Source organism: Melanerpes formicivorus, unplaced genomic scaffold, assembly GCF_026170545.1.
Source record: "Melanerpes formicivorus ecotype bairdi unplaced genomic scaffold, bMelFor1.0.p_v2 SCAF_45, whole genome shotgun sequence".
In the NCBI taxonomy this organism is placed as follows: Eukaryota; Metazoa; Chordata; class Aves; order Piciformes; family Picidae; genus Melanerpes; species Melanerpes formicivorus.
In genome coordinates, this window is record NW_027142397.1 from 44,299 (window position 1) to 69,068 (window position 24,770).

At 57.8% G+C, this 24,770-nt stretch overlaps 1 protein-coding gene and 1 long non-coding RNA gene across 2 annotated transcripts; both read right to left on the reverse strand.

Annotated features, from left to right (window-relative positions):
- Positions 1-10,182: 10,182 nt before the first annotated feature.
- Positions 10,183-16,185, reverse strand: LOC137451445 (uncharacterized). The gene is made up of 4 exons (XM_068158912.1): positions 16,171-16,185; positions 13,857-14,994; positions 13,404-13,499; positions 10,183-12,647 (listed from the first exon to the last, which is right to left on the reverse strand). Exons 1-4 carry the CDS (start codon positions 16,183-16,185, stop codon positions 12,580-12,582), a joined length of 1,317 nt encoding a protein of 438 aa, XP_068015013.1. The 3' UTR covers positions 10,183-12,579.
- A 4,794-nt stretch (positions 16,186-20,979) lies between these two features.
- Positions 20,980-24,349, reverse strand: LOC137451451 (uncharacterized). The gene is made up of 3 exons (XR_010989832.1): positions 24,181-24,349; positions 22,868-22,946; positions 20,980-21,136 (listed from the first exon to the last, which is right to left on the reverse strand). It is a non-coding gene; the product is annotated as an uncharacterized lncRNA (long non-coding RNA).
- Positions 24,350-24,770: the final 421 nt, after the last annotated feature.

Genomic DNA, 24,770 nt, shown 5'->3' on the forward strand with positions numbered 1-24,770 from the left:
TTGGAGGACCTGGGAGGGCACTTGGAAGGACTGGGAGGGCACCGGGAGGGAGTGGGAGGAAACTGGGAGTGCCTGGGAAGGGACTGGAAAGGGCCTGGGACAAACTGGAGGGGACTGGGATGGAACAAGGAAGGGAAAAGGAAGGGACATGGAAGGGACAAGAAGGGTAGAAGGAGGGGACAAGGAAGGGACTGGGAGGGGAGTGGGAGCACAAGGAGGGTACTGAGAAGGGACAGGGACAAACTAGGGAGGGCCTGGAACGAAGTGGGAGGGGACTTGGAGGACCTGGGAGGGCACTTGGAAGGACTGGGAGGGGACCGGGAGGGAGTGGGACGAAACTTGGAGGGCCTGGGAAGGGACTGGAAAGGGACTGGGAGGAAATGGGTGAACTGGGAGGGGACTGGGACAAACTGGGAGGGGACTGGGAAGGGAACTGGGAAGACCTGAGAGGGAATGGGAGGGAACGGGAGGGACTGGGAAGGGACGGGAAAGGGCCTGGGAGGAACTGGGTGGACTGGGAGGGGACTGGGACAAACTGGGAGGGGACTGGAAGGGAACTGGGAAGTAACAAGGAATGGACAGGGAGGGGAGTGGGAAGGGACTGGGAGGGGAGTGGGAAGGGACTGGGACACACTGGGAGCGGACTTGGAGGGAAGTGGGAGGACCCGAGTGAAATGGGAGGGCACTGGGAGGGCACTGGGAAAGACTGGGTGACCACTGGAAAGGGAATGGGAAGAGACTGGGAGGGGCCTGGGAGGAACTGGGTGGACAGGGAGGGGACCGGGAGGGAATGGGAGGGACTGGTAGGAAACTGGGAGGGCCAGGAAAGGGAGTGGGACAAACTGGGAGGCGACTGGGAGGGCACTGGAAGGCTAATGGAAAGGGAGCGGGAGGGGAGTGAGAGGGTATTGGAAAGGGACTGGGAAGGGAGTGGGGGAGAATGGGAGGGAATGGGTGGACTGGGATGGACTGGGTCAAACTGGGAAGGGACTGGGAAGGGCCTGGAACTAAGGGGGAGGGGACTTGGAGGGAACTGGGAGGGAATGGGAGGGCCTGGGAAGGAACTGGAAAGGGCCTGGGAGGGACTGAGAAGGGACTGGGTAGGTCCTGGGACAAACTGGGAGGGAACTGGGAATGCACAAGGAAGGGCAGTGGGAAGGGACTGGGAGGGGATTGGGAGGGACCTGAGAAGGGACTGGCAAGGGCCTGGAACTAACTGGGAGGGGACTTGGAGGGAACTGGGAGGACCTGGGAGGGCACTGTGAATGACCAGGAAGGAATGGGAGGGGCTGGGATGGAGTGGGAGGAAACTTGGAGGGCCTGGGAAGGGACTGGAAAGGGACTGGGAGGAACTGGGTGGACTGGGAGGGGACTGGGAAGGGACAAAGAAGGGACAAGGAAGCAACACGGAGGCGACAAGGAGGTGACAAGAAAGAAACAAGGAAGCAACATGGAGGACGACAAGGTAGGGACAGGGAGGGCAGTGGGAAGGGACAGGGAGGGCAGTGGGAAGGGACAGGGAGGGCAGTGGGAAGGGACAGGGAGGGCAGTGGGAAGGGACAGGGAGGGCAGTGGGAAGGGACAGGGAGGGCAGTGGGAAGGGACAGGGAGGGCAGTGGAGGGAACTGAGAAGGGACTGGGAAGGGCCTGAAACTAAGTGGGAGGGGACTTGGAGGACCTGGAAGCGCACTTGGAAGGACTGGGAGGGGACCGGGAGGGAGTGGGAGGAAACTTGGAGGGCCTGGGAAGGGACTGGAAAGGGACTGGGACAAACTGGGAGGGGACTGGGATGGGAAAAGGAATGGACATGGAAAGGACAAGGAGAGGAGAAGGAGGGGACAAGGAGAGGACAAGGAGTGGACAAGGAGGGGAGTGGGAAGTGACTGGGAGGGGAGTGGGAATGGAGTGAGAAGGGACTGGGAGGGGAGTGAGAAGGGACAGGGACAAACTGGGAAGGGCCTGGAACTAAGTGGGAGGGGACTTGGAGGACCTGGAAGCGCACTTGGAAGGACTGGGAGGGGACCGGGAGGGAGTGGGAGGAAACTTGGAGGGCCTGGGAAGGGACTGGAAAGGGACTGGGAGGAAATGGGTGGACTGAGAGGGGACTGGGAGGGAACTGGGAAGGGACAGGGAAGGGGCAGGGAAGGGATTGGGAAGGGACAGGGACAAACTGGGAAGGGACTGGGAGGGAAGTGTGGGGGAACTAGAAGGGTAATGCAAAGGGACTGGGAGGGGAGTGGGAGAGTCTGGGTGGAGTGGGATGGACTGGGATGGAACTGAGTAGGCACTGGGATAAACTTTGAAGGGACTGGGAAGGGCCTGGAACTAACTGGGAGGGGACTTGGAGGGAACTGGGAAGCGACTGGGACAAACTGGGAAGGGACAAGGAATGGACAGGGAGGGGACTGGGACAAACTGGGAGGGGACTGGGACACACTGGGAGCGGACTTGGACGGAAGTGGGAGGACCCGAGTGAAATGGGAGGGCACTGGGAGGGACTGGGAGGGCACTGGGAATGGACCAGGAGGGGACTGAGAGGGAATGGGAGGAACTGGGAATGACTGGGAGGGCACTGGGCGGACTGGGAGGGGACGGGGAGGGAATGGGAGGGGCTGGGATGGACAGGAATGGGGGGGGAGAGACTGGGAAGGACTGGGACGGAATGGGAGGGAACTGGGAAGGGAATGGGAAGGGAATGGGAAGGGACTGGGAGGGCCCGGGATGGAGTGGGATGGACTGGGATAGGACGGAGAAGGGACTGGGTGGGAATGGGATGGACTGGAAAGGACCTGGAGGGGACTGGCAAGGGACTAAGAAGAATTGGGAGGTAGTGGGAGAAATTGGGAGGGACTGGAAGGGAACTGGGAAGGGACTTGGCTGGGAATGGGAGAGTACTGCGAAGGGACTGGGATGCAGTGGGAAAGGACTGGGAATGAAACTGGGAATGGACTGGGAAGGGACTGGGACAGTGAGGGAAGGGACTTGGTAGGGATAGCAAAGCGATTGTTACAGACTGGGACAAGCTGGGAGGGACAGGGACAAACTGGGAAGGGACTGGGAAATACTGGGGGGGACTGGGAGAACACATTGCAGTACTGGGAGCCCTTGAGGGAGATCTTGGAGTTCCTGGGAGCACTGTTGTTGCTGCGAGGTCACCGAGAATGGGATCAGAGAGGTTTTACTGGCAGCACCGCGTGGGACAGGAGGTCACTCACTGCGTTCCTGGGAGGACTGGAGAGGGATTTTGCAGTTCCCGGGAGCACTGGCAGAGACTGGGAGGCGCTGGGTTCACCCTGGGATCGCTGGGCGAGTCTGGGGGCATTGGGGTCAGCCTGCAAGAGCTGGGAGAGACAGGAGAACAGCTCGTGAACTGGGAGCAGACTGCTCCCGACCGCGGCAAATCGACACCCACCCCCACCCCCCCTTCGCTGCTGCCCACCCCCTGACCCGTGGCAGAGTCCTGCAGCAGGGACAAAACAACTCCAGAGAGCAGCAGAGTCTACACTGAGATGATGCGGAGCGGAGAAAGCAGAGGGGACGAGGGTTACGCTGGCTAGGTCAGAGCCGAGGGGGCGAGGGCGGCGCCATCTTGGGAAGGGCAGGCGCCGTCACGTGGAGGGCGGCGCCATCTTGGGAAGGGCAGGCGCCGAAGGGAGCCGAGCCGAGCCGAGGAGCCGAAGGGAGCCGAGCCGAGCCGAAGGGAGCCGAGCCGAGCCGAGCCGAGCCGAAGGGAGCCGAGCCGAGCCGAAGGGAGCCGAGCCGAGCCGAGCCGAGCCGAGCCGCCGAAGGGAGCCGAGCCGAGCCGAGGAGCCGAAGGGAGCCGAGCCGAGCCGAGGAGCCGAAGGGAGCCGAGCCGAGCCGAGGAGCCGAAGGGAGCCGAGCCGAGCCGAGGAGCCGAAGGGAGCCGAGCCCAGCCGAGGAGCCGAAGGGAGCCGAGCCCAGCCGAGGAGCCGAAGGGAGCCGAGCCCAGCCGAGGAGCCGAAGGGAGCCGAGCCCAGCCGAGGAGCCGAAGGGAGCCGAGCCCAGCCGAGGAGCCGAAGGGAGCCGAGCCCAGCCGAGCCGCCGAAGGGAGCCGAGCCCAGCCGAGCCGCCGAAGGGAGCCGAGCCCAGCCGAGCCGCCGAAGGGAGCCGAGCCCAGCCGAGCCGCCGAAGGGAGCCGAGCCCAGCCGAGCCGCCGAAGGGAGCCGAGCCCAGCCGAGCCGCCGAAGGGAGCCGAGCCCAGCCGAGCCGCCGAAGGGAGCCGAGCCCAGCCGAGCCGCCGAAGGGAGCCGAGCCCAGCCGAGCCGCCGAAGGGAGCCGAGCCCAGCCGAGCCGCCGAAGGGAGCCGAGCCCAGCCGAGCCGCCGAAGGGAGCCGAGCCCAGCCGAGCCGCCGAAGGGAGCCGAGCCCAGCCGAGCCGCCGAAGGGAGCCGAGCCCAGCCGAGCCGCCGAAGGGAGCCGAGCCCAGCCGAGCCGCCGAAGGGAGCCGAGCCCAGCCGAGCCGCCGAAGGGAGCCGAGCCCAGCCGAGCCGCCGAAGGGAGCCGAGCCCAGCCGAGCCGCCGAAGGGAGCCGAGCCCAGCCGAGCCGCCGAAGGGAGCCGAGCCCAGCCGAGCCGCCGAAGGGAGCCGAGCCCAGCCGAGCCGCCGAAGGTTATATAAAAGGTTAATCTTTTCCCATGTTAATTCTTATTTTATACAGAACGGTTAATTTTTCCTATCAGGCTCAGCCAGCCTCTGTTCAGAGGGTTTTCCATTCACATAAAAAACAACCAATCGACAACAAAATCGATACGTTTTAAAAAGCCACTCTTTGCATATGATAGATACACACTGCACATACCCCATTTCAAAGCCTCCCTTCTTACCAATTAACACTGTAGTATAGAGGTTTTACTTCGAGCAGTGCTTTCTGGGCCAGATGTAAGCAGCTGAAGACATTTATTACATTATACAGCAAAGTCATATAGTCTAATCAGAAGGCACACGTGGCACATCTCAAATGGGCATTTTCTGCTGGCATACGTGTAATTAAGGCATACAATAGGTTGCAATAAAACTATTTTAACACATCCAACCTGTTATAAAATATGCATCTTTTTTTTTTTTTAATATATATAATGCTTCTCTTAAAACGATTTTGAATACAAAGAAACAAAAATCTCATTCTATAATATCCCTATATCAAACTCTTATCCTAACACCTTAGTACCTTAGTACAATCACTAATTACTTAATACTTATAAATACTAAATACTTACTATTCATTATGCTTACAGGTAAAACAACTATTAAAAACAAAAAAAAATCTCTAAAACACATCACAATCAGAAATAATGAAATAATCATTGTTGCTTTAAATCAGAACACAACTTTCACAGACTAGAGAGGTTATCAGAACGGGGGGGAGAAAGGGGGGGGGGGGGGGAGGTGGCCGGCTAGCAAAGGCACCATAAGGACAAAGAGGGGGGGGCAAAAGGGGGGTGGGGAGGAAGCCACCGAATTCACACCAGCTGCCCTTCCAGGCAGCCTCCAGGTCAAATGTAGGATTCCCTGAAGGCATGGAGACTTCCATAGGAGGTAATAGCAGCAATTTTGAGCTACATTGATGTTTTTGAGCCTAAAACTAGAGGTGCTTGTAGCAGATGCCACTGTCTCTTCTCACTCCATATTGCTGGATGTCAGTGCATACAACTTACAGCAGCAGTTCCTAAAGTACACAAAAGTATCTGGCAATCAGTGTTTCTTACAGGCTTCTAGGACAGTCATCTTCTCCCAAGTCATGCTTTTTGCCTAAAGTGTCCCTTCTGTCCACAATTAAAACACATGGAAAAAACTTTTAAGAGTTAGTGGGGGGGTGTCCAGCAGCAGGGGGGGAGTGGGCTGCTGTTGCTATTGGCCAGGTGCCAGTGACTGCAGCTTCAGGGGTGCAGGTGAGCTTAGTGGCCATGGTGGGGGAGAGGGGCTGGGGGGCGTAGATGTCAAAGAAGAGCTTTGTTCTGGTGAAATGGCATTACTATTGTAACAGCTTTATAATGCTCTGCTAATTGATCTAAAGAATCTTTAATTAGTCCCTGTGTTGTAAGGGAAGATGTAACAATTTTGTTTACTTTTGTTGCCGCCATCCCTCCCCGCACCCATGTCTTTTCATTCTACATTGTTGCCCTTTTTTTTCCCTCCAAGATGTAAGTAAATGACTCTGAGTATCAAGTTATCTTCTTTTGTTCTTTGATTACCCATACGTGCTCATCAACAGGAGGCACCGACCCTCAGTTTCCCCAGTCACTTACCTCTGTCCGGGGTGACCATTTGGTGTAGTATTGATGTTTTAATTACTTCGAGCAGTGCTTTCTGGACCAGATGTAAGCAGCTGAAGACATTTATTACATTATACAGCAAAGTTATATAGTCTAATCAGAAGGCACACGTGGCACATCTCAGTTGGGCATTTTCTACTGGCATACGTGTAATTAAGGCATACAGTAGGTCGTAACAACAAAACTATTTTAACACGTCCAACCAAACTCTGCCCAGTTTCTCTCCTTCGGTTCCAAAGTGTTTACATTACTCTCAGAGTCAAAGGCAAAACATAGCTTTCTCTGACTCGAGCAAAGGCAAATCTTCCCCATAGTCTTCCAAAGCTATCCCAAAACATCTTCCCACATAATACTATTCTTCTACATCCACTTAAACAGGAGAGCTTCTGGAATGTAAAAGCAAATTCTAGGGAGAGCAAAACAGGGTTTCAAAGCATAAATACAACATGTATCACATAAAAACAGTAGACCTTCCTTTTTGTCTGTCATGGGAGGGGGGGTTGCCCTTCTTTGTTTCTTTGGGGTTTTTTTCTTTTTGTTTCTTAGTTTTCAATACAAATGGAAAAACCTTCAAAGAGGGCCGCACTCAGCTGCTCCCCACACACAGGGGCAAGAGAAGCCCCTAACTGGTCAGTGTTGCCACCCCTCTTAAGGGGATCGGTTGGCACCTAAGGTGCACCGGGGGTATCAAAGGGGAATTTGGGGGCACATAGAGGAATCAGGAGGGCCTCTGGAGAGTCTCCCAAATGATTAGTTGGATATTTAGGGTTATTTGGACCCCCGCCACAAAGGCCACTACTGCAAAGCTTTCCCCCCACCACCACAACTAACCCTAACCATCCGACTAAAATACCCACAGGAGACCTTCCATTGGTCCCCACATGCCTCTATATTCCCCTTGACTTCCCATTCAAATTAAGAAACTAAAAATAAAACCAGTGATGTTTCTTTTGTGTGTCTTGTGGGGTTTTTTAGTTTGCAAATAAGAGTAATTTCAAAGCCTTTTTGCATCCACATTACTACTGTTCTGCAATCTCTCGATTAAGAGCACAGCTTTTTCTCTGCTGGAATACCTCACACTAACACATTTTTTTCATGGTTTTCATCCCCTCTGAGAGCATTCAGGCAGCTTTTTCGGGCAGCATCCCCCGCCCCTCACTCACCTGCTCCTCTCCTGCATCATGACCCACCCCCATGTGGTATCATGGAAGGAAAGAGAGACAGCTGAGGGGCTGCCCCGCTTTTTATCGCGCTGGGGGAGGCGGCGCCGCGCTGGGGGAGGCGGCGCCGCGCTGGGGGAGGCGGCGCCGCGCTGGGGGAGGCGGCGCCGCGCTGGGGGAGGCGGCGCCGCGCTGGGGGAGGCGGCGCCGCGCTGGGGGAGGCGGCGCCGCGCTGGGGGAGGCGGCGCCGCGCTGGGGGAGGCGGCGCCGCGCTGGGGGAGGCGGCGCCGCGCTGGGGGAGGCGGCGCCGCGCTGGGGGAGGCGGCGCCGCGCTGGGGGAGGCGGCGCCGCGCTGGGGGAGGCGGCGCCGCGCTGGGGGAGGCGGCGCCGCGCTGGGGGAGGCGGCGCCGCGCTGGGGGAGGCGGCGCCGCGCTGGGGGAGGCGGCGCCGCGCTGGGGGAGGCGGCGCCGCGCTGGGGGAGGCGGCGCCGCGCTGGGGGAGGCGGCGCCGCGCTGGGGGAGGCGGCGCCGCGCTGGGGGAGGCGGCGCCGCGCTGGGGGAGGCGGCGCCGCGCTGGGGGAGGCGGCGCCGCGCTGGGGGAGGCGGCGCCGCGCTGGGGGAGGCGGCGCCGCGCTGGGGGAGGCGGCGCCGCGCTGGGGGAGGCGGCGCCGCGCTGGGGGAGGCGGCGCCGCGCTGGGGGAGGCGGCGCCGCGCTGGGGGAGGCGGCGCCGCGCTGGGGGAGGCGGCGCCGCGCTGGGGGAGGCGGCGCCGCGCTGGGGGAGGCGGCGCCGCGCTGGGGGAGGCGGCGCCGCGCTGGGGGAGGCGGCGCCGCGCTGGGGGAGGCGGCGCCGCGCTGGGGGAGGCGGCGCCGCGCTGGGGGAGGCGGCGCCGCGCTGGGGGAGGCGGCGCCGCGCTGGGGGAGGCGGCGCCTGCTTTGTCACCTCACGCTCAGCTTTCCATGAGTTTTATTCCCCTCCAAGACAACACGTTGAGTTCTGAGCAGCTGAGGAGCCCTGGGGAACACCTGTACAGAAATGTTCCTCCAAGAGCTGTCAGAAAAACGTTCGTTCCGCCAGCAGGCAGCTCTGGCTTCAGAGCAAAAGCCTTCTGTGATCATTCTGTTTAGCTCAGCACCAGCTGCAGCCGTCGGTATTACCAAACTACACAGTAATGGCCTCCTCCCGGTGCCCTCCCGGTCCCAACAGTTTCCTCCCACCAAAGGACTGGCAGAGAACTGGAAGCGACTGGGAAGAAACTGGGAGGGACTGGGAGGGCACGAGGTGGAATCTGGGAGGGAAGGAGGAGGAAACTGTCAGAGACTGAAAGAAAACTGGGAGGAAACTGGTAGAGACTAAGAGGTAGTGGAGGCTCAAGTGGGAGGCACTGGGGAGAACTGTGAGAGAGCTCCGAAGGAACTGGAAGGGACTGGGAACAACTGGGAAAAAAAGTCCCAAAGAGGACCCTAAATGGGCCCAAATGGCCCCAAAGTAAACAGAGCCCAAACTGGGGTGATCTGGACCAATGGAGCCAGTGGAAGCACTTCCCACCTAAACTGTACTGACCAAAGAGAGCGCGGCTCTGCTTTCCCACTCCGGGAAATCTGCCACGCTGCAAGATGAGAAGGAGACTGGGAGGGATTGAGAGGAACTGGGAAAGGACTAGGAGAGACTGGGAGGGGACTGGGAGTGACTGGGATGGGACTGGGAGGACACTGGGAGAGGATTGGGAGGGATGGGGATGGGGACAGGACTGAGAAGGGACTGGGAGAGACTGGGAAGGGACTGGAAGGAGATTGGGAAGGACCGGGAGAGGAATGGGAGGGACTGTGAGGAATTCCAAAGGGAATGGGAGGGAATGGGAAGGAAACGGGAGGAACTGGGATGGAAGTTGGAAGGACTAGGGGTGACTGAGAAGGACTGGGAAAGAACTGGGAGGGACTCGGATACCACTGGGACCCTCACAAGTCTATGGCACCAGATGGGATCCATCCCAGGGCAGAGAGCTCTGGCAGATGAGCTCCAAGCCACTGTCCAACATTTGCCACCAGTCCTGCATGACCACAGAGGTCCCAGGTGGCTGGAAGCTGCCAGTGTGATGCCATTCACGAGAAGGGCTGGAGGGAAGAACCTGGGAACTCCAGGCCTGTAAGCCTGACCTCAGTGCCTGGCAAGACTATGGAGCAGATCATCCTGGGGGCAATCACAGCAAACCTGCAGGATGGGCAAGGGCTCAGGCCCAGCCAGCAAAGATTTGGTGGGAGGGGCAGGTCCTGCCTCACCAACCTGATCTCCTTCTATGCCCAGGTGACTGCCTGGTAGGTGTTGGGAAGGCTGTGGATGTAGTCTGCCCGGACTTCAGCAAGCCCTTTGACACTGTCTGCCACAACAACCACCTGGCTGAGCTGACAGCCCACATCCTGGACAGGAGCACTCTGTGCTGGGTTAGGAACTGGCTGGAGTCCTGGGCCCAGAGAGTGGTGGTGAATGGTGCCACATGCAGCTGGCAGCCGGGCACTAGTGGTGTCCCCCAGGGATCAGTGCTGGGTCCCATCCTGTTCAATATCTTTATTGATGATCTGGATGAGGGGATCGAGTCCATCATCAATAACTTTGCAGATGACACCAAGCTGGGGGCAGGAGTTGATCTGCTGGAAGGTAGGAGAGCTCAGCAGAGGGACCCTGACAGGCTGGACAGATGGGCAGAGTTTGGAAAGCATGCATGGACTCCCTGGTTGGTGAAGCAGGAATTGTTTAGTGGTACAGAACAAGCAGTGTATGTAGGAAAAATCAAGCAGGCTAAGCAATTCCCTGGCATTCTTGCACCACTGCTGCTAATTGAGTTTTCTCCTTTGATATGCAGCTCTCCATTATTATCTTCATCCCATATCAGGTTGAGCTTCTCCAGCACGGAGGCGAGCGTCCTTCTGTCTCGCGCTTCAGGCTGTTTACTGCAGTCAGCTCTTCTTTATCATCAGACCATTCTTCCGTCGTCAGCAGCCTGTTGTTCTTTCCTGTCCTGAAACCTTCCATACATACTTTCTGCTTTCCTCCAGGCAGAGTCCAAGGGCATGATATTGAACACATCCAAGTGCCAGGTTCTACACATTACCACAACAACCCCAGGCATTGCTACAGGCTGGGGTCAGACTAGCTGGAGAGGAACCAGGCAGAAAGGGACCTGAGGGTGCTGGTTGACACCAGCTGAACATGAGCCAGCAGTGTGCCCAGGTGGCCAAGAAGGCCAAATACATCCTGGCCTGCATCAGGAACAGTGTGGCCAGCAGGAGCAGGGAGGTCATTCTGCCCTGTGCTCAGCACTGGTCAGGCCACACCTTGAGTTCTGGGTCCAGTTCCTGGGCCCCTCAGTTTAGGAAAGATGTTGAGATGCTGGAAGGTGTCCAGAGAAGGGCAACAAAACTGGGGAGGGGTCTGGAGCATAGCCCTGTGAGGCAAGGCTGAGGGAGCTGGGGTTGCTTAGCCTGGAGAAGAGGAGGCTCAGGGGAGACCTTCTTGCTCTCTACAACTACCTGAGGGCAGATTGTAGCCAGGTAGGGTTTGGTCTGTTCACCCAGGCACCCAGTACCAGAACAAGAGGACACAGTCTCAGGCTGTGCCAGGGAAGGTTTAAGCTAGAGGTGAGGACAAAGTTCATCCCAGAAAGAGGAACTGGCCATTGGAATGTGCTGCCCAGGGAGGTGGTGGAGTCCCCATCCCTGGAGGTGTTCCAAAAAAGAACTGGATGTGGCACCTGGAGCCATGGTTTAATTGTGAGGAGGGGATAGGGATGCAGACATAGGAGGGAATTGATGAGATCTGAGGTCTCTTCAAACCTGGTTGATTATGTGAGACTGGGAGGTACTAGGAGGAACTGGGGGTTACTGGGAAGTACTAGAAGGTACTGGGAGGCTGTGGAAGGACTCTGGGGGTGGAGAGTTACTGGGGGGGAGTGAGGGGGCACTGGAGAACTATAAGGGTTAACTGGGAGGTACTGGGAAGGGCTCTGAATGGCACTGGGAAAAACTCAGAGACTGTGGAGAGACTTTGGGGCAGTCTGCAGGGGGTGAAGGGGTCACTGGGGGTTATGGGGAGATACTCACAGTGCTCCCAGTGCTCTCCCAGTTGTCTCCCAGTTCCTCCCAGTGCTCCCAGTTAGGTTCCTGATCCTTCCAGTTGTATCCCAGGGCTCCAGAACTGACTCCAGGTGCTGCAGGTATGGCTCCCAGTCCCTCCCAGTCCCTCCCAGTGCCTCTCAGCCCCTGCCAGCCTCCTCCCAGACTGGGAAAGGACTGGGAGGCACTGGGAGGGGCTCAGGACAGTAGTGGGAAGGACTGGGAGACTGTGGAAGGACTCTGGGGGGGAATTGGGGATGCTCAGTGGGGTACAGAGGGTCACTGGGAGGCTGTGGAAGGACTTCCTCGGTGGAACTGGGAGGGCTCAGGGGGGCACTGGGGGTTACTGGAAGGTACTGGGAGGTAGTGGGGAGTACTGGGAGGCTGTGAAAGGACTCTGGGAGGGGAGGGTTACTGTGGGGGGAGTGAGGGGGCACTGGGGAAGTCTAAGGGTTAACTGGGAGGTACTGGGAAGGGCTCTGAATGGCACTGGGAAGAACTCAGACTGTGGAAAGACTTTGGGGCAGTCTGGAGGGGCTCAGGGGGGCACTGGGGGTCATGGGGAGATACTCCCAGTGCTCTCCCAGTTGTCTCCCAGTTCCTCCCAGGGACCCCTAGTGCTCCCAGTTGGGTTCCCGCTGCTTCCAGTTGTGTCCCAGGGCTCCAGCAATGCCTCCAGCTGGTCCAGGCATGTCTCCCAGTGCCTCCTGGTCCCTACTGGTCTCCTCCCATACTGGGATAGGACTAGAAGGGATTGGGAGGTACTGGGAGGGACAGGAATAAACAGGGAGGGACTGGAAGGGAGTGGGACAGTGTGGGAGGGGACGTGGAGGGACAGGGAGGGGACATAGTGGGAATGGACTGGGAGGGACTGGCAGGGACTGGGAGGGGACTTTCACAGCTGTCTCCCACTTTTGTCCCAGTTGGGTTCCTGCTGCTTCCAGTTGTCTCCCAGGGCTCCAGGTCTGACTCCAGGTGCTGCAGGTATGGCTCCCAGACTCTCCCAGAAACTTCCAGCCCCTACCAGTCTCCTCCCAGACTGGGAAAGGTGTAGGAGAAAATGGGATGGACTGGGAGGCTGTAAAGGGCTGTGGGAGGGAAATGGGGGGCTGAGGGGGGGTACTGGGAATTCCTGGGTCACGCTCCCAGTGCTCCCAGTTGTTTCCCAGTTGTCTCCCAGTGGGGATGCTACTGCTTCCAATTGTCCACCAGGGCTCTTGCCAGGTAGTGCAGGTAGAACTGGGAGGGGACTGGAAAGGGATGGGGAAGGGACTGGTTGGGGACTGTGAAGGGACTGGGATGGAATGGGAGGAACTGGGAGGGGCTGGGATGGACTAGGGGGGCACTGGGAAGAGACTGGGATGGGAGTGGGGAAGGACAGGGAGGAACTGGGTGTACTGGGATGGGAATGGGAGGGAACTGGGAGAGACTGGGAAGGACTGGGAGTGCACTGTGACGGGACTGGGAGGGGAGTGGGGAGCCAGTGGGAGGGGATTGGGAGGGAACTAAGAAGGGAATGGGAAGGGAAAAGAGTTGGAAGGGACTGGGATAGAGTGGGATGGATCAGGGAGGGAATTGGAAAGGGCTCAGGACAGTACTGTGAAGGACAGGGAGGCTGTTAAGGGCTCTGGGGGGGCACTGGGAGGTACTGGGAGGCTGTGAAAAGATCTGGGGGGGGAGGGTTACTGGGGGGAGTGAGGGGGCGCTGGAGAACTATAAGGGTTAACTGGGAGGTACTGGGAAGGGCTCTGAATGGCACTGGGAAGAACTCAGAGACTGTGGAATGACTCTGGAGGGGGTCTGGAGGAGCTCGGGGGCACTGGGGGTCATGAGGAGATACTCACAGTGCTCCCAGTGCTCTCCCAGTTCCTCCCAGTGCTCCCAGTTGAGTTCCTGCTGCTTCCAGTTGTCTCCCAGGGCTCCAGAACTGACTCCAGGTGCTGCAGGTATGGCTCCCAGTCCTTCCCAGTGCCTCTCAGCCCCTGCCAGCTTCCTCCCAGACTGGGAAAGGACTGGGAGGCACTGGGAGGGTCTCAGGACAGTACTGGGAAGGACTGGGAGGCTGTGGAAGGTCTCTGGAAGGGAGTTGGGGGGGCACTGGGAGGCTGTGGAAGGATCTGGGGCAGGGAGGGTTACTGGGGGAGAGTGAGGGGGCACTGGGAAAATTCTAAGGGTCAACTGGGAGGTACTGGGAAGGGCTCTGAATGGCACTGGGAAGAACTCAGAGACTCTGGAAAGACTTTGGGGAGGTCTGGAGGGGCTGAGGGGGGCACTGGGGGTTATGTGGAGATACTCACAGTGCTCACAGTGCTCTCCCAGTTGTTCCCAGTGCTCCCAGTTGAGTTCCTGCTGCTTCCAGTTGTCTCCCAGGGCTCCAGCAATGCCTCCAGCTGGTCCAGGTATGTCTCCCAGTGCCTCCTGGTCCCTACTGGTCTCCTCCCATACTGGGATAGGATTAGAAGGGATTGGGAGGTACTGGGAGGGACAGGAATAAACAGGGAGGGACTGGGAGGGGACTGGGAAGGGAGTGGGACAGTATGGTAGGGGACTTGGAGGGACAGGGAGGGGACATAGTGGGAATGGACTGGGAGGGACTGGCAGGGACTGGGATGGAGTGGGATGGGACAGTAAGGGGATTGGGAAGGGACAGGGAAGGGACAGGGAGGGGATTGGGATGGGACTGAGTGAACTGGGAAGGGAATGAAAGGGACTGGGATGGACTGTTAGGGGCTTGGGTGGACTGGGATTGACAGGGAGGGCAGTGGTAGGGAATGGGAGGGATGGGAGGGGACTGGGAAGGAACTGGGAAGGGCCTGGGTCAAACTGGAAGGGGACTTGGAGGGAACTGGGAGGACCTGAGTGAAATTGGAGGGGACTGGGAGGGAGTGGGAGGAAACTGGGAGGGAATTGGTAGGGAACAGTGAAGGGACTAGGAGGGCACTGGAAGGGTAATGGAAAGGGAGTGGGAAAGGACAGGGAGGAACTGGGTGTAGTGGAATGGGAATGGGAGGGAACTGGGAGAGAATGGGAAGGACTGGGAGTGCACTGCGATGGGACTGGCTGGCCACGCCCCCTCCCAAATAAGGGAGGGAGAGTGAAACGGAGGAGGGCGGCTGGCCACACCCACAAAGGGAGGGCAGTGAAGAAGCGAGGTGGGGGGCTGGCCACGCCCCTCCCCAAATAAGGGAGGGAGGGAGTGAAGTGGAGGCGGGTGGCTGGCCGTGCCCCCTCCCCCCACCAAGCTAAAAGGGGGAGGGAGCTTCTGGCGCGGTGCGGCCAATAGGAGGGAGGGGAAAGCGCAAAGGCGGGAAAGGGGTTAGGGGTGGGCGGCAAAAGGGGAGGGGAGGGCGGGAAAGGAATAAGGAAGGGGAAGGGAGGGGAGAGGAAGAGAGGGGGGACCAGTATGTACCAGTATGTACCAGTATGGAGCCAGGGCTAGACCAGTCTGGACCGGTTTGGACCAGTCTGGACTGGTTTGACCAGTCTGGACCAGTCTGGACCAGTTTGGACCAGTCTGGACCAGTTTGGACCAGTCTGGACCGGTCTGGACCGTTTTGGACCAGTTTGGAACAGTATGGATCAGTTTGGACCAGTGTAGACTGGTTTGGACCGGTTTGGACCAGTCTGGAGTGTTTTGGACCGGTTTGGACCAGTCTGGACCAGTTTCAAGCGGTTTCGACCAGTCCGGACCAGTTTGGACCGGTTTGGACCGGTCCGGACCGGTTTGGACCGGTTTGGACCGGTCTGGACCGGCTTGGACCGGCTTGGACTGGTCTGGACCGGTTTGGACCGGCTTGGACCGGTCTGGACCGGTTTGGACCGGTTTGGACCGGTCTGGACCGGTCTGGACTGGCTAGGACCGGCTTGGACCGGTTTGGACCGGTCTGGACCGGTCTGGACCGGCTTGGACCGGCTTGGACCGGTCTGGACCGGCTTGGACCGGTTTGGACCGGTCTGGACGGGTTTGGACCGGTCTGGACGGGTTTGGACCGGTTTGGACCGGTTTGGACCGGTCTGGACCGGTTTGGACCGGTTTGGACCGGTCTGGACCGGCTTGGACCGGCTTGGACCGGTCTGGACCGGTTTGGACCGGTTTGGACCAGTTTGGACCGGTCTGGACCGGCTTGGACCGGTCTGGACCGGTTTGGACCGGTTTGGACCGGCTTGGACCGGTCTAGACCGGTCTGGACCGGCTTGGACTGGTCTGGACCGGCTTGGACCGGTCTGGACCGGCTTGGACCGGTTTGGACCGGTTTGGACCGGTCTGGACCGGCTTGGACCGGTTTGGACCGGTCTGGACCGGCTTGGACCGGTCTGGACCGGCTTGGACCGGTCTGGACCGGTTTGGACCAGTTTTGACCAGTCTGGACGAGTCTGGACCAGTATCGAGCTTGGGTGGCCACTAATGAGCTACGGTGGCCACTAATGACCCCCCCCAGCCTCTCCCTCCCTCCCCTCCTCCTCCTCTCCCCTCCCATTCTCCCTTTCCCGCGCTCCCCGTGGCCCACGTGGCACAGCCGGCCCCACTCCACTCTCTGACGTCACCGCGCGGGGCAGCCCTGGTGCCCTCCTCGCCCCTCCCGCCTGGGCGCTCCGCCCCCTTGCTCTGACGTAATCAGCAGCCATCGCCTCTCTGCCCCAGCTGCTCAGGCCACGCCCCCCGTGACATAGTCTGCGCTATTCCCCGCCCCCCCCATAGCCATCCTGCTGCCCTCCTCCAGCCCCGCCCCCTCCTATAGCCATCCAATTGTCGCCCTCCAGCCCCGCCTCCAGTCCTCCAGTCCCACCTCCTGCAACCTCCCTCAGCCCTTTCCCCGCCCCCTCCATAGCCATCCTATTTCACTCAAACCCCGCCCCCTTGTGACACAGATGCCCTCTCGTTCCCGCCCCCTCCCTTAGCCATTCTATTGCCGCCCTCTAGCCCCGCCTCCAGTCCTCCAGCCCTGCCCCCCATAGCCATCCAATTGCCTTCCTCAAGCCCCGCCTCCAGTGACGTAACCTGCACGGTCTTCCCCGCTCCCCCTCCCCTCTAGCTCCCTTCCCACCCTTTCCCTTTCCTATCCCCTCACAGCGCCGCCGCCGCTTTCTCTGCTCCCCGCCCCTCCTTTGCGCGGCCCCTAATCACGTGACGATCGCTGGGCGAATCTGGGTGCTGCGGGGTTCACCCTGGGATCGCTGGGCGAGTCTGGGGGCATTGGGGTCAGCCTGCAAGAGCTGGGAGAGACAGGAGAACAGCTCATGAACTGGGAGCAGACTGCTCCCGACCGCGGCAAATCGACACCCACCCCCCCTCGCTGCTGGTGTTTCTTGCCCCCCCCCTCGCTGCTGCCCACACCCAGACCCGTGGCAGAGTCCTGCAGCAGGGACAAAACAACTCCAGAGAGCAGCAGAGTCTACACTGAGCTGATGCGGAGCGGAGAAAGCAGAGGGGACGATAGTTACGCTGGCTAGGTCGGAGCCGAGAAGGCGAGGGCGGCGCCATCTTGGGAAGGGCAGGCGCTGTCACGGAGATGGCAACGCCATCTTGGGAAGGGCAGGCGCTGTCACGGGGAGAGCGGTGCCGTCTTGGGAAGGGCAGGCGCTCTCACGGGGAGAGCGGTGCCGTCTTGGTGCCCTCACTTCCGTCTACATGCCCCCAGACCTCCTTTCTCACCCTCTAAGGCCCTTGAGGTGCTCGCAGCTCGCCTTGAGATGCCCGGGGAGATGTGGCTGGGGGGTCCTGGGACTGCAGGACACCCAATACCGGAGTGAGACCACCCCAATCCTGCGGGACCCCAAACCCTGGAACCCCCCAGAGACCTCTAACACAACACCACCACTCCCCGCCCCCTCAGCTGCTTCAGGACCCTCCAGAGACCCCCCCGGAGACCCTCCAGAGGCCGCCAGACACCTCTCGATGCCCACAAAGCCCCTCTAGACGCCCCAGAATACCTCTCCGCGCCTCCCTGCAGAGGCCACTCACACCCTTGGCAGCAGGCGACAGCAAGCAGTACCTGGCCGTGCCCACAAGGTGGGAGCAGTGAGCAGAAGAGTCAGGGGCGCTAGGGACACCGAGACTCCAGCAATGCCACACAGCAACCCACACGCTGTGGGGACCTGACACAGAGACCCCGAAACCACACTGAGGCACAGACCCCCCCACTCCTCCGTGACCCTCCAGACATGACCCAGGAGCCCCTCCAGAGGTCCCCAGACACCTCTAGATGCTCCCAGAACCCTTCACATGCCCCCAAATTCCCCTTTCATACCCCCAAGCCCACTTCAGATGACAGCAGACCCTCCTTAACAGGCCCCCAACGCTCAGCAGGTCCGGTGCTGCTGTGCCTCGGGAGCAGATCAGCTGGTCTCCCTGCAGAGCTTTTTCCATTCAATGAAAAAACAGCACACCACACACACACATGAAAGACAATCCACTGTTTTAATTGAGAGACAGTTGCTATTTCTGTTTCAAACCACACCCCACACCACCCCGTGGCTCTGCTCAGGATGTGCTTTCCTCCTCTAGAAGCCTTTCTACAGAACAGAGGGGGGGTCACGTCAAGGCCTTTCTGCACACAAATCACTGCCCTTCTGCAATCTCTCAATAAGCAGCACCGCTGTTCCTCGGCTGGAACACCTCACACTCACTCTTACACTTTCCCGGGGCTTTCCCTCCCCTCCAAGAACGTCCTGGCATTTCAAACATTTGGCATTTCAGGTCTGCAAGCAGCCTTTGTGGGAGGCTGCCCTCACCCCTCCCTCACTGCTCCTCTGCTGTATCCTCGCCCACCCCCCTGTGGCATCACAGAAGGAAAGACAGCTGAGCGGCTACGCTCCTGTTCTTTTTATCACCCCGAGCCGGGGACAGCCTTCTGGGCAAGGTTTGCAGCTTCAGCACACAGCTGAGCTTTGCTCTCACCCATTAAACCCTTTGGTGGTTTCAGCTTCCCGAGGATGTGTCGGCACAAGTCCTTGTCGGGGCACCGCAAACAGGGAGAGACAAAGCTCCGAGATCCAGGAAGAGGACAGCTGAGCAGACACTTCTAAAGAGAGAAACTTCATCAGCTGAACCTCACACTTCTCCCAGCTTTGCAACAGCAAAGAACTTTGTGAACAACACAGTGGTGCTCCTAAGGAGGTCACCAGCTTGCAAGTTACAGGAGAAATAAAAACCTTTTTATTACAGAAGCACTGGCAAAAAATTTACGGACAGGAACAGCAGACGAGGAAATTCCGCGATTGAGCTAACGATAGACATCAGGCCTAGGATCTGGCTACCCTGACAAAGGATGCCAACAGGACAGAGTGAGGCCTCAGCAGCACTCCCAAAAAGCCCCACAGAGAGCCACAGGCTCTGGCCCGTGCCCCACCTACGGGCTGGCCCTCCTGGCAGCAGCGCAACACCACCTCTTCAGGAGCCCAGGGACTGACCTCAGTCCCCTAAGGGCCAGGCAAGGTTGGTTCCTGTTAGCTGCCTAAAGCAGCCTCCCCAGCCCTGCTTACAGGGACCTTGGGCTGCTGCTGGGGACAGAAGGGGGATGGAGGGCTCCACAACTCGTCACACAGACCCCGAGTACAGGGCTGTTAAGCTGACAGGGTGCCAAGGGAACAGGCTGCCATGAAGGCACAGACCCAGGCCCTCAACTACAGGGTGGGTCACCTTGCCGCAGCAACACGACCCAGCGGCTTCGCTGTGTCCGACGAATAAAAGGAGGAAGTTCCACAGGAACAGAAGGGAAAACCTTTTCACTGTGTGTGCCAGAGCCCTGGAGCAGGCTGCCCAGAGAGTTAGTGGAGTCTCTGGAGACATTCAAAACCTGCCCCAGGTGATCCTGCACTGGCACAGGGGTTGGACCGGATGCTATTTTGGGGTCCCTTCCAACCCCTAACACTCAGTGATTCTGTGATTAGCTATGCTGGTGACAGAGTCTCACTGAGTGCTCTTTAAAATGTTTTTCTTTTCTTTCAGCCTAGGAGTTTCATATTTAAATAGACCTTCTGCTCTGTCTTCCCCCTTCCTTCTTCCATCTTGCGTCTAAAAACTAGGAGAGCTTGATGAGCTGTATCCTGGGCGTCCCAACGTAACACGTCTCAACTGCATACATGGATTTTGTAATCTTTTGCCCCATTGCTCGCACAGGGTGGATTAAGTTCATTACTTATAGCTTGTCAGGACAGCTGTTGAAGTGTCCTGTGCAATGCAGGAGGAGTTGAATCCCATAGGAAACCACATTACTGTGCTTTGTCAGCCTGGTTATGGTCAGAAACCTCCTTCATTTTTTTTTCTCTTAAACAGACATATCACATGAGTCCCCAGAATTAATTTGCCTCTTCTCATAATTATTTCTTTAAAACTGTCTTAGAAGTGTCTCTGTCCTTCCCTCTCTCTAGATACTGGCCTCCTGAGCCCATGGCAGACTTGCACAGAGCTACTGCGAGCACCACTCTGCACGGCCTCTGGGGGGCTTTCAAGCACAGGCACCCCAGGAGAATCCAAACCTAACCTTGCAGCTGGCCTTAGAGCTCCTCTTTGGAAAACTGTCGCTGCCAGGGCCCACAAACCCAACATCCTCTGTCAGCAACCTGGATGTAAGAGCTGAAAAGTGTCAACGGAAATTGTACTTGGACACCTCAGGAAGATCCTTCAATGAAAGAGCTGGCTCCTCCTGAAGGGCAAGTATGAATGGAGCATTCAAAGTACCACACTTCAGAGCCTCCTACTTGCTAGCACTAAGACAATTGTTCATGTAGAACGACTGGCCACTCACTTCAACAAACCCCACAGAACTGGCTCCTATCAACTCTCCAGAAGACACTGCTGCACTAGCTTGGCTGCCTGACCGGCTCAGTTCAGGTGGCTTAGGATCTCACAGCGGGTACCACAAGAACTGAGGGGACTGCAATCTTTGCAGCTTCAACTTTCCTTCTCTGCTACTTCTTTTTTCAGATGGATTTTTTTTCAAAGGGACTGCTGGACAGCAGAACAGGATGGATGGCTGGGCCCCGAGAGCGGTGGGGAACAGAGTTAAACCCAGCCGGTGGCCGGCCGGGCACAAGTGGTGTTCCCCAGGACACCCCTTGTGAGAGAGTGAGTCCAGAGAAGGGCCACAAAGCCGGTGAGGGGTCTGGATAACAAGCCTTAGGAGGAGTGGCTGAAGGAACTGGGACTGTTTAATGTGCAGAAGAGGAAGCTGAGGGAATTATGGTGTGGTCTGGCTTCAGCTCTCAACTAGTTCCACGTTGAGCAAGGACAGCTTGTACTCACAGAAGGCACTGGCTGCTTGGGTTCAAGGTTCCTGCAGAGCTCAGGCTATCTCTCTTCATTAGTGAGGTCGTCCTGTCACCTAGGCAGAGAGAAGAAAATGCAGCTATGAAATTAGACCACTGGAATCGTGAGACTCGTTCTGTGTGCGACTCCAGGAGACTCCAAACCTAACCTTGGAGCTGCCCTGAAGAGCTCCTCTTTGGAAAAGTCTCGCTGCCGGGCCCCACAAACCCCACACCCTCTGTCAGCAAACCGGATGTACGAGCTGAAGAGTGTCGACAGAAACTGTACGTGGACAGCTCAGGAAGATCCTGCAGTCCCAGCACACCAGACCTGGAATGATCAAAGAAAGTCCGTTAACAACTGTCTGTGTGTCTGCTCATAGCTTGAGGAGAACCCCCCAACTCCTTCAGGACCCCCCCAGATTCCCCAACTTAGATGCCCACAAAACCCCTTTGGAGGCACCCAAACCCCCCATCTGATACGCCCAGCTCCGTTTTAGGTACCCCCAGACGCTTCTAATGTCCCCAGACCCGCTGGTGGACCAGCCCAGAACCCCCTGACACTATCCCAGACCCTTTCAGGGGGCTCCACACCCCTTCTAGATGCCCACAAAACCCCTTCACCTGCCAAAAGAAACCTCTACCTGCCTCCAAACCCCATTTGGGGGCCACTCAGACCCCTTAGCAGCGGGTGGCAGCAACCAAGTCTGTTGCTCTCACCAATTAAACCTGGATGTTAGGAAGAAGGTCTTCATAGAATAGAATAGAGCAGGTTGAAAGAGAGATTGGCCTTTGGAATGTGCTGCCCAGGGAGGTGGTGGAGTCGCCATCACTGGAAGTGTTTAGAAAGAGACTGGATGAGGCACTCAGTGCCGTGGTTTAGTTGATTGGAATGGAATGGACCGGACCAGGTTGGAAGAGACCTTCAAGATCATCGTGTCCAACCTATCATCCAACACCACCTAATCAACTAAACCATGCAACCAAGCACCCTACCCAGTCTCCTCCTGAACACCTCCAAAGATGGTGACTCCACCACCTCCCTGGGCAGCCCATTCCAATGGGCAATCACTCTCTCTGTGCAGAACCTCTTCCTAACCTCTAGCCTAAACCTCCCCTGGCACAGCTTGAGACTGTGTCCTCTTGTTCTGGTGCTGCTTGCCTGGAAGAAGAGACCAACCCCCACCTGGCTACAACCTCCCTTCAGGGAGTCGTAGAAAGCAAGAAGGTCTCCCCTGAGCCTCCTCTTCTCCAGGCTAAGCAACCCCAGCTCCCTCAGCCTCTCCTCACAGGCCTGTGCTCCAAACCCCGCCCCAGCTTTGTTGCCCTTCTCCAGACACCTTCCAGCAACTCAACGTCTTGCTTAAATGGAGGGGCCCAGAACTGGACACGGGACTCAAGGTGTGCCCTAACCAGTGCCAAGTGCAGGGGCAGAATGACCTCCCTGCTCCTGCTGGCCACTCTGATCCTGATATTGGCCAGGTTGCCAGTGGCCTTCTTGGCCACCCGTGCACGCTGCTGGTCACGACCAGAAGACAGGGATCAGAAGAGTCTTTGGCCAAGCTGTAAACCTCTTCCTAACATTCAGCCTAAACCTCCCCTGGCACAGCTTGAGACTGTGCCCTCTTGCTCTGGTGCTGCTTGCCTGGGAGAAGAGACCAACCCCCACCTGGCTACAACCAGAACTGAGGGGATTGCAATCTTTGCAGCTTCAGCTTTCCTTCTCTGCTACTTCTTTTTTCAGATGGATTTTTTTTCAAAGGGACTGCTGGACAGCAGAACAGGATGGATGGCTGGGCCCCAAGAGCGGTGGGGAACAGAGTTAAACCCAGCCGGTGGCCGGCCGGGCACAAGTAGTGTTCCCCAGGACACCCCTTGTGAGAGAGTGAGTCCAGAGAAGGGCCACAAAGCTGGTGAGGGGTCTGGATAACAAGTCTTACGAGGAGTGGCTGAAGGAACTGGGACTGTTTAATCTGCAGAAGAGGAAGCTGAGGGAATTAAGGTATGGTCTGGCTTCAGCTCTCAACTAGTTCCACGTTGAACAAGGACAGCTTGTACTCACAGAAGGCACTGGCTGCTTGGGTTCAAGGTTCCTGCAGAGCTCAGGCTATCTCTCTTCATTAGTGAGGTCGTCCTGTCACCTAGGCAGAGAGAAGAAAATGCAGCTATGAAATTAGACCACTGGAATCGTGAGACTCGTTCTGTGTGCGACTCCAGGAGAATCCAAACCTAACCTTGGAGCTGCCCTGAAGAGCTCCTCATAGCTTGAGGAGTAACAGAGCAGGAACAATTCCCAAAAGGTTTTCACTGCATTCCTAGGGCACTTGAAGGATTGCCCTGGCTGTAGTTAATACCTAGAAATTCCCCTCAAAATCTTTGCACCACAGCAAGGAAATTGAGGGATGGGAAGGCAATATGTACTTACACGTTAGGCAAGAATTGGCTTTGCAAACTAATCTCTCTAACTGTTGGATATGCACTGAACTTCCTCGAGGCCAAATGAGGACCCCTTTATTTGGGGAAGCCTCAATGAATTGGACTTGGGGGCCATCAGACTGGGTGACTACATCCGAGAGTAACTTCCACAAGTGTCAGCATGGGAAAGATAGCTCAGAAAGCCTGGGTCCAAAGTTTGACTTAAGAAAATATAGTATAGGAATATACTGTTGGCTGTGAGAAAGGGGGGAATTGACGAACAGAAAAGTCTCATTAACAGAACCACAGAGTTGATAAGAATTTTCCGCTTGTTAGCTGAAATGCTGGAACGCAGGGAGGGGGAGAGGGGTTGGCAGACAGCCTTTGGATAGAGAAGGAATAACAGGATTTGTCAGTGATTCACTTCTGTTAGTCTTGGACAAGATGCTCCTTTGTATACGATAAAGGACACCTGCATGATATGTGTACTTCTGCTCTTTTAGATAGATAAGCTTTGTATAGATAGGCAGCATCTGGACCTCTGTCATTATAGACAGATAACTTTTTGTATAAAAGTTTGCCCAAACCTCTCTGAAGACACACAGCTCTTTTGAAATGATCCTACCTGTGTCAGGCGCCAGAATAGAAGCACGATACAAGAGACTTACTGAGTCTCTTGTGTGTCTTTCTCTAAGTCATTATCAACGCTGTTTGCAGTACAAACCCATACCCAAACCCACCCCGAGACACCCCCAGCTCCCACGGGAGCCTGCAGAGACCTCCCCAAGGGACCGTCGGAGGTGCCCAGCTGCCTCTCCACGACCCTTGACCCTTTCAGATGGCCCCACCAGAACTTTACGTATCCCCAGACCCTTTTAGGTGTCCCCAAGACCTCCTCCGTCACCCCCAAAAGCCCTGCCGATGGCCCCAGACCACCTTCAGACGCCGGAAGGAACACACCTGGGAGTCCCGGGCCGGCAGCGACACCGGGACGGGACCCGCTGCGGCGCAGGCGCCGTATCCATAGGGACCACCGGGACGCTGCCCCTGTGGCGCCAGCAGAGCCGGGCTAGGGCGCAGGCGCCGGATCCATAGCGGCGCTCGAGTCAAGCTCTCCGCCCTCCGCTCTTCCCCTAAGAATTTTCGAGCATTCAGCGCAGTTGGGCTGCAGAAATTAGCTCCCCCGGGGCGGCACACGCCGCGGCACGGCTGCACTGCCGGCCATTACACACCGGGTGGCAGCATTGAGCTCCCACGGGGCGGCACACGCCGCGGGACGGCTGCACTGCCGGCCATTACACACCGGGTGGCAGCATTGAGCTCTCCCGGGGCGGCACACGCCGCGGCACGGCTGCACTGCCGGCCATTACACACAGGGTGGCAGCATTGAGCTCCCACGGGGCCTCTGGGTACGGTTGAGGCAGCAGCCGCCACCCCCGCAGAGCCCCACCGGCCAAGCCCGGACACGCCCCCCCCCCCCCCCCCCAAAAGCCCCGAGCTGCCCCGCCAGTGGCCACCCCCCCAAGCCCCGCGCACCTCCAGCGGCTGCT

What these genes read in the sequence shown, in the direction of transcription:
- LOC137451445 (XM_068158912.1), bottom strand. An exon ending in GGGAGAGCACTGTGAGCACT is followed by an intron (nt 13,500 to 13,856) that starts GTGAGTATCTCC and finishes CCATACCTGCAG; the next exon opens with CACCTGGAGTCAGTTCTGGA. An exon ending in GGGAGAGCACTGGGAGCACT is followed by an intron (nt 12,648 to 13,403) that starts GTGAGTATCTCC and finishes TCCCTCCCACAG; the next exon opens with CCCTTTACAGCCTCCCAGTC.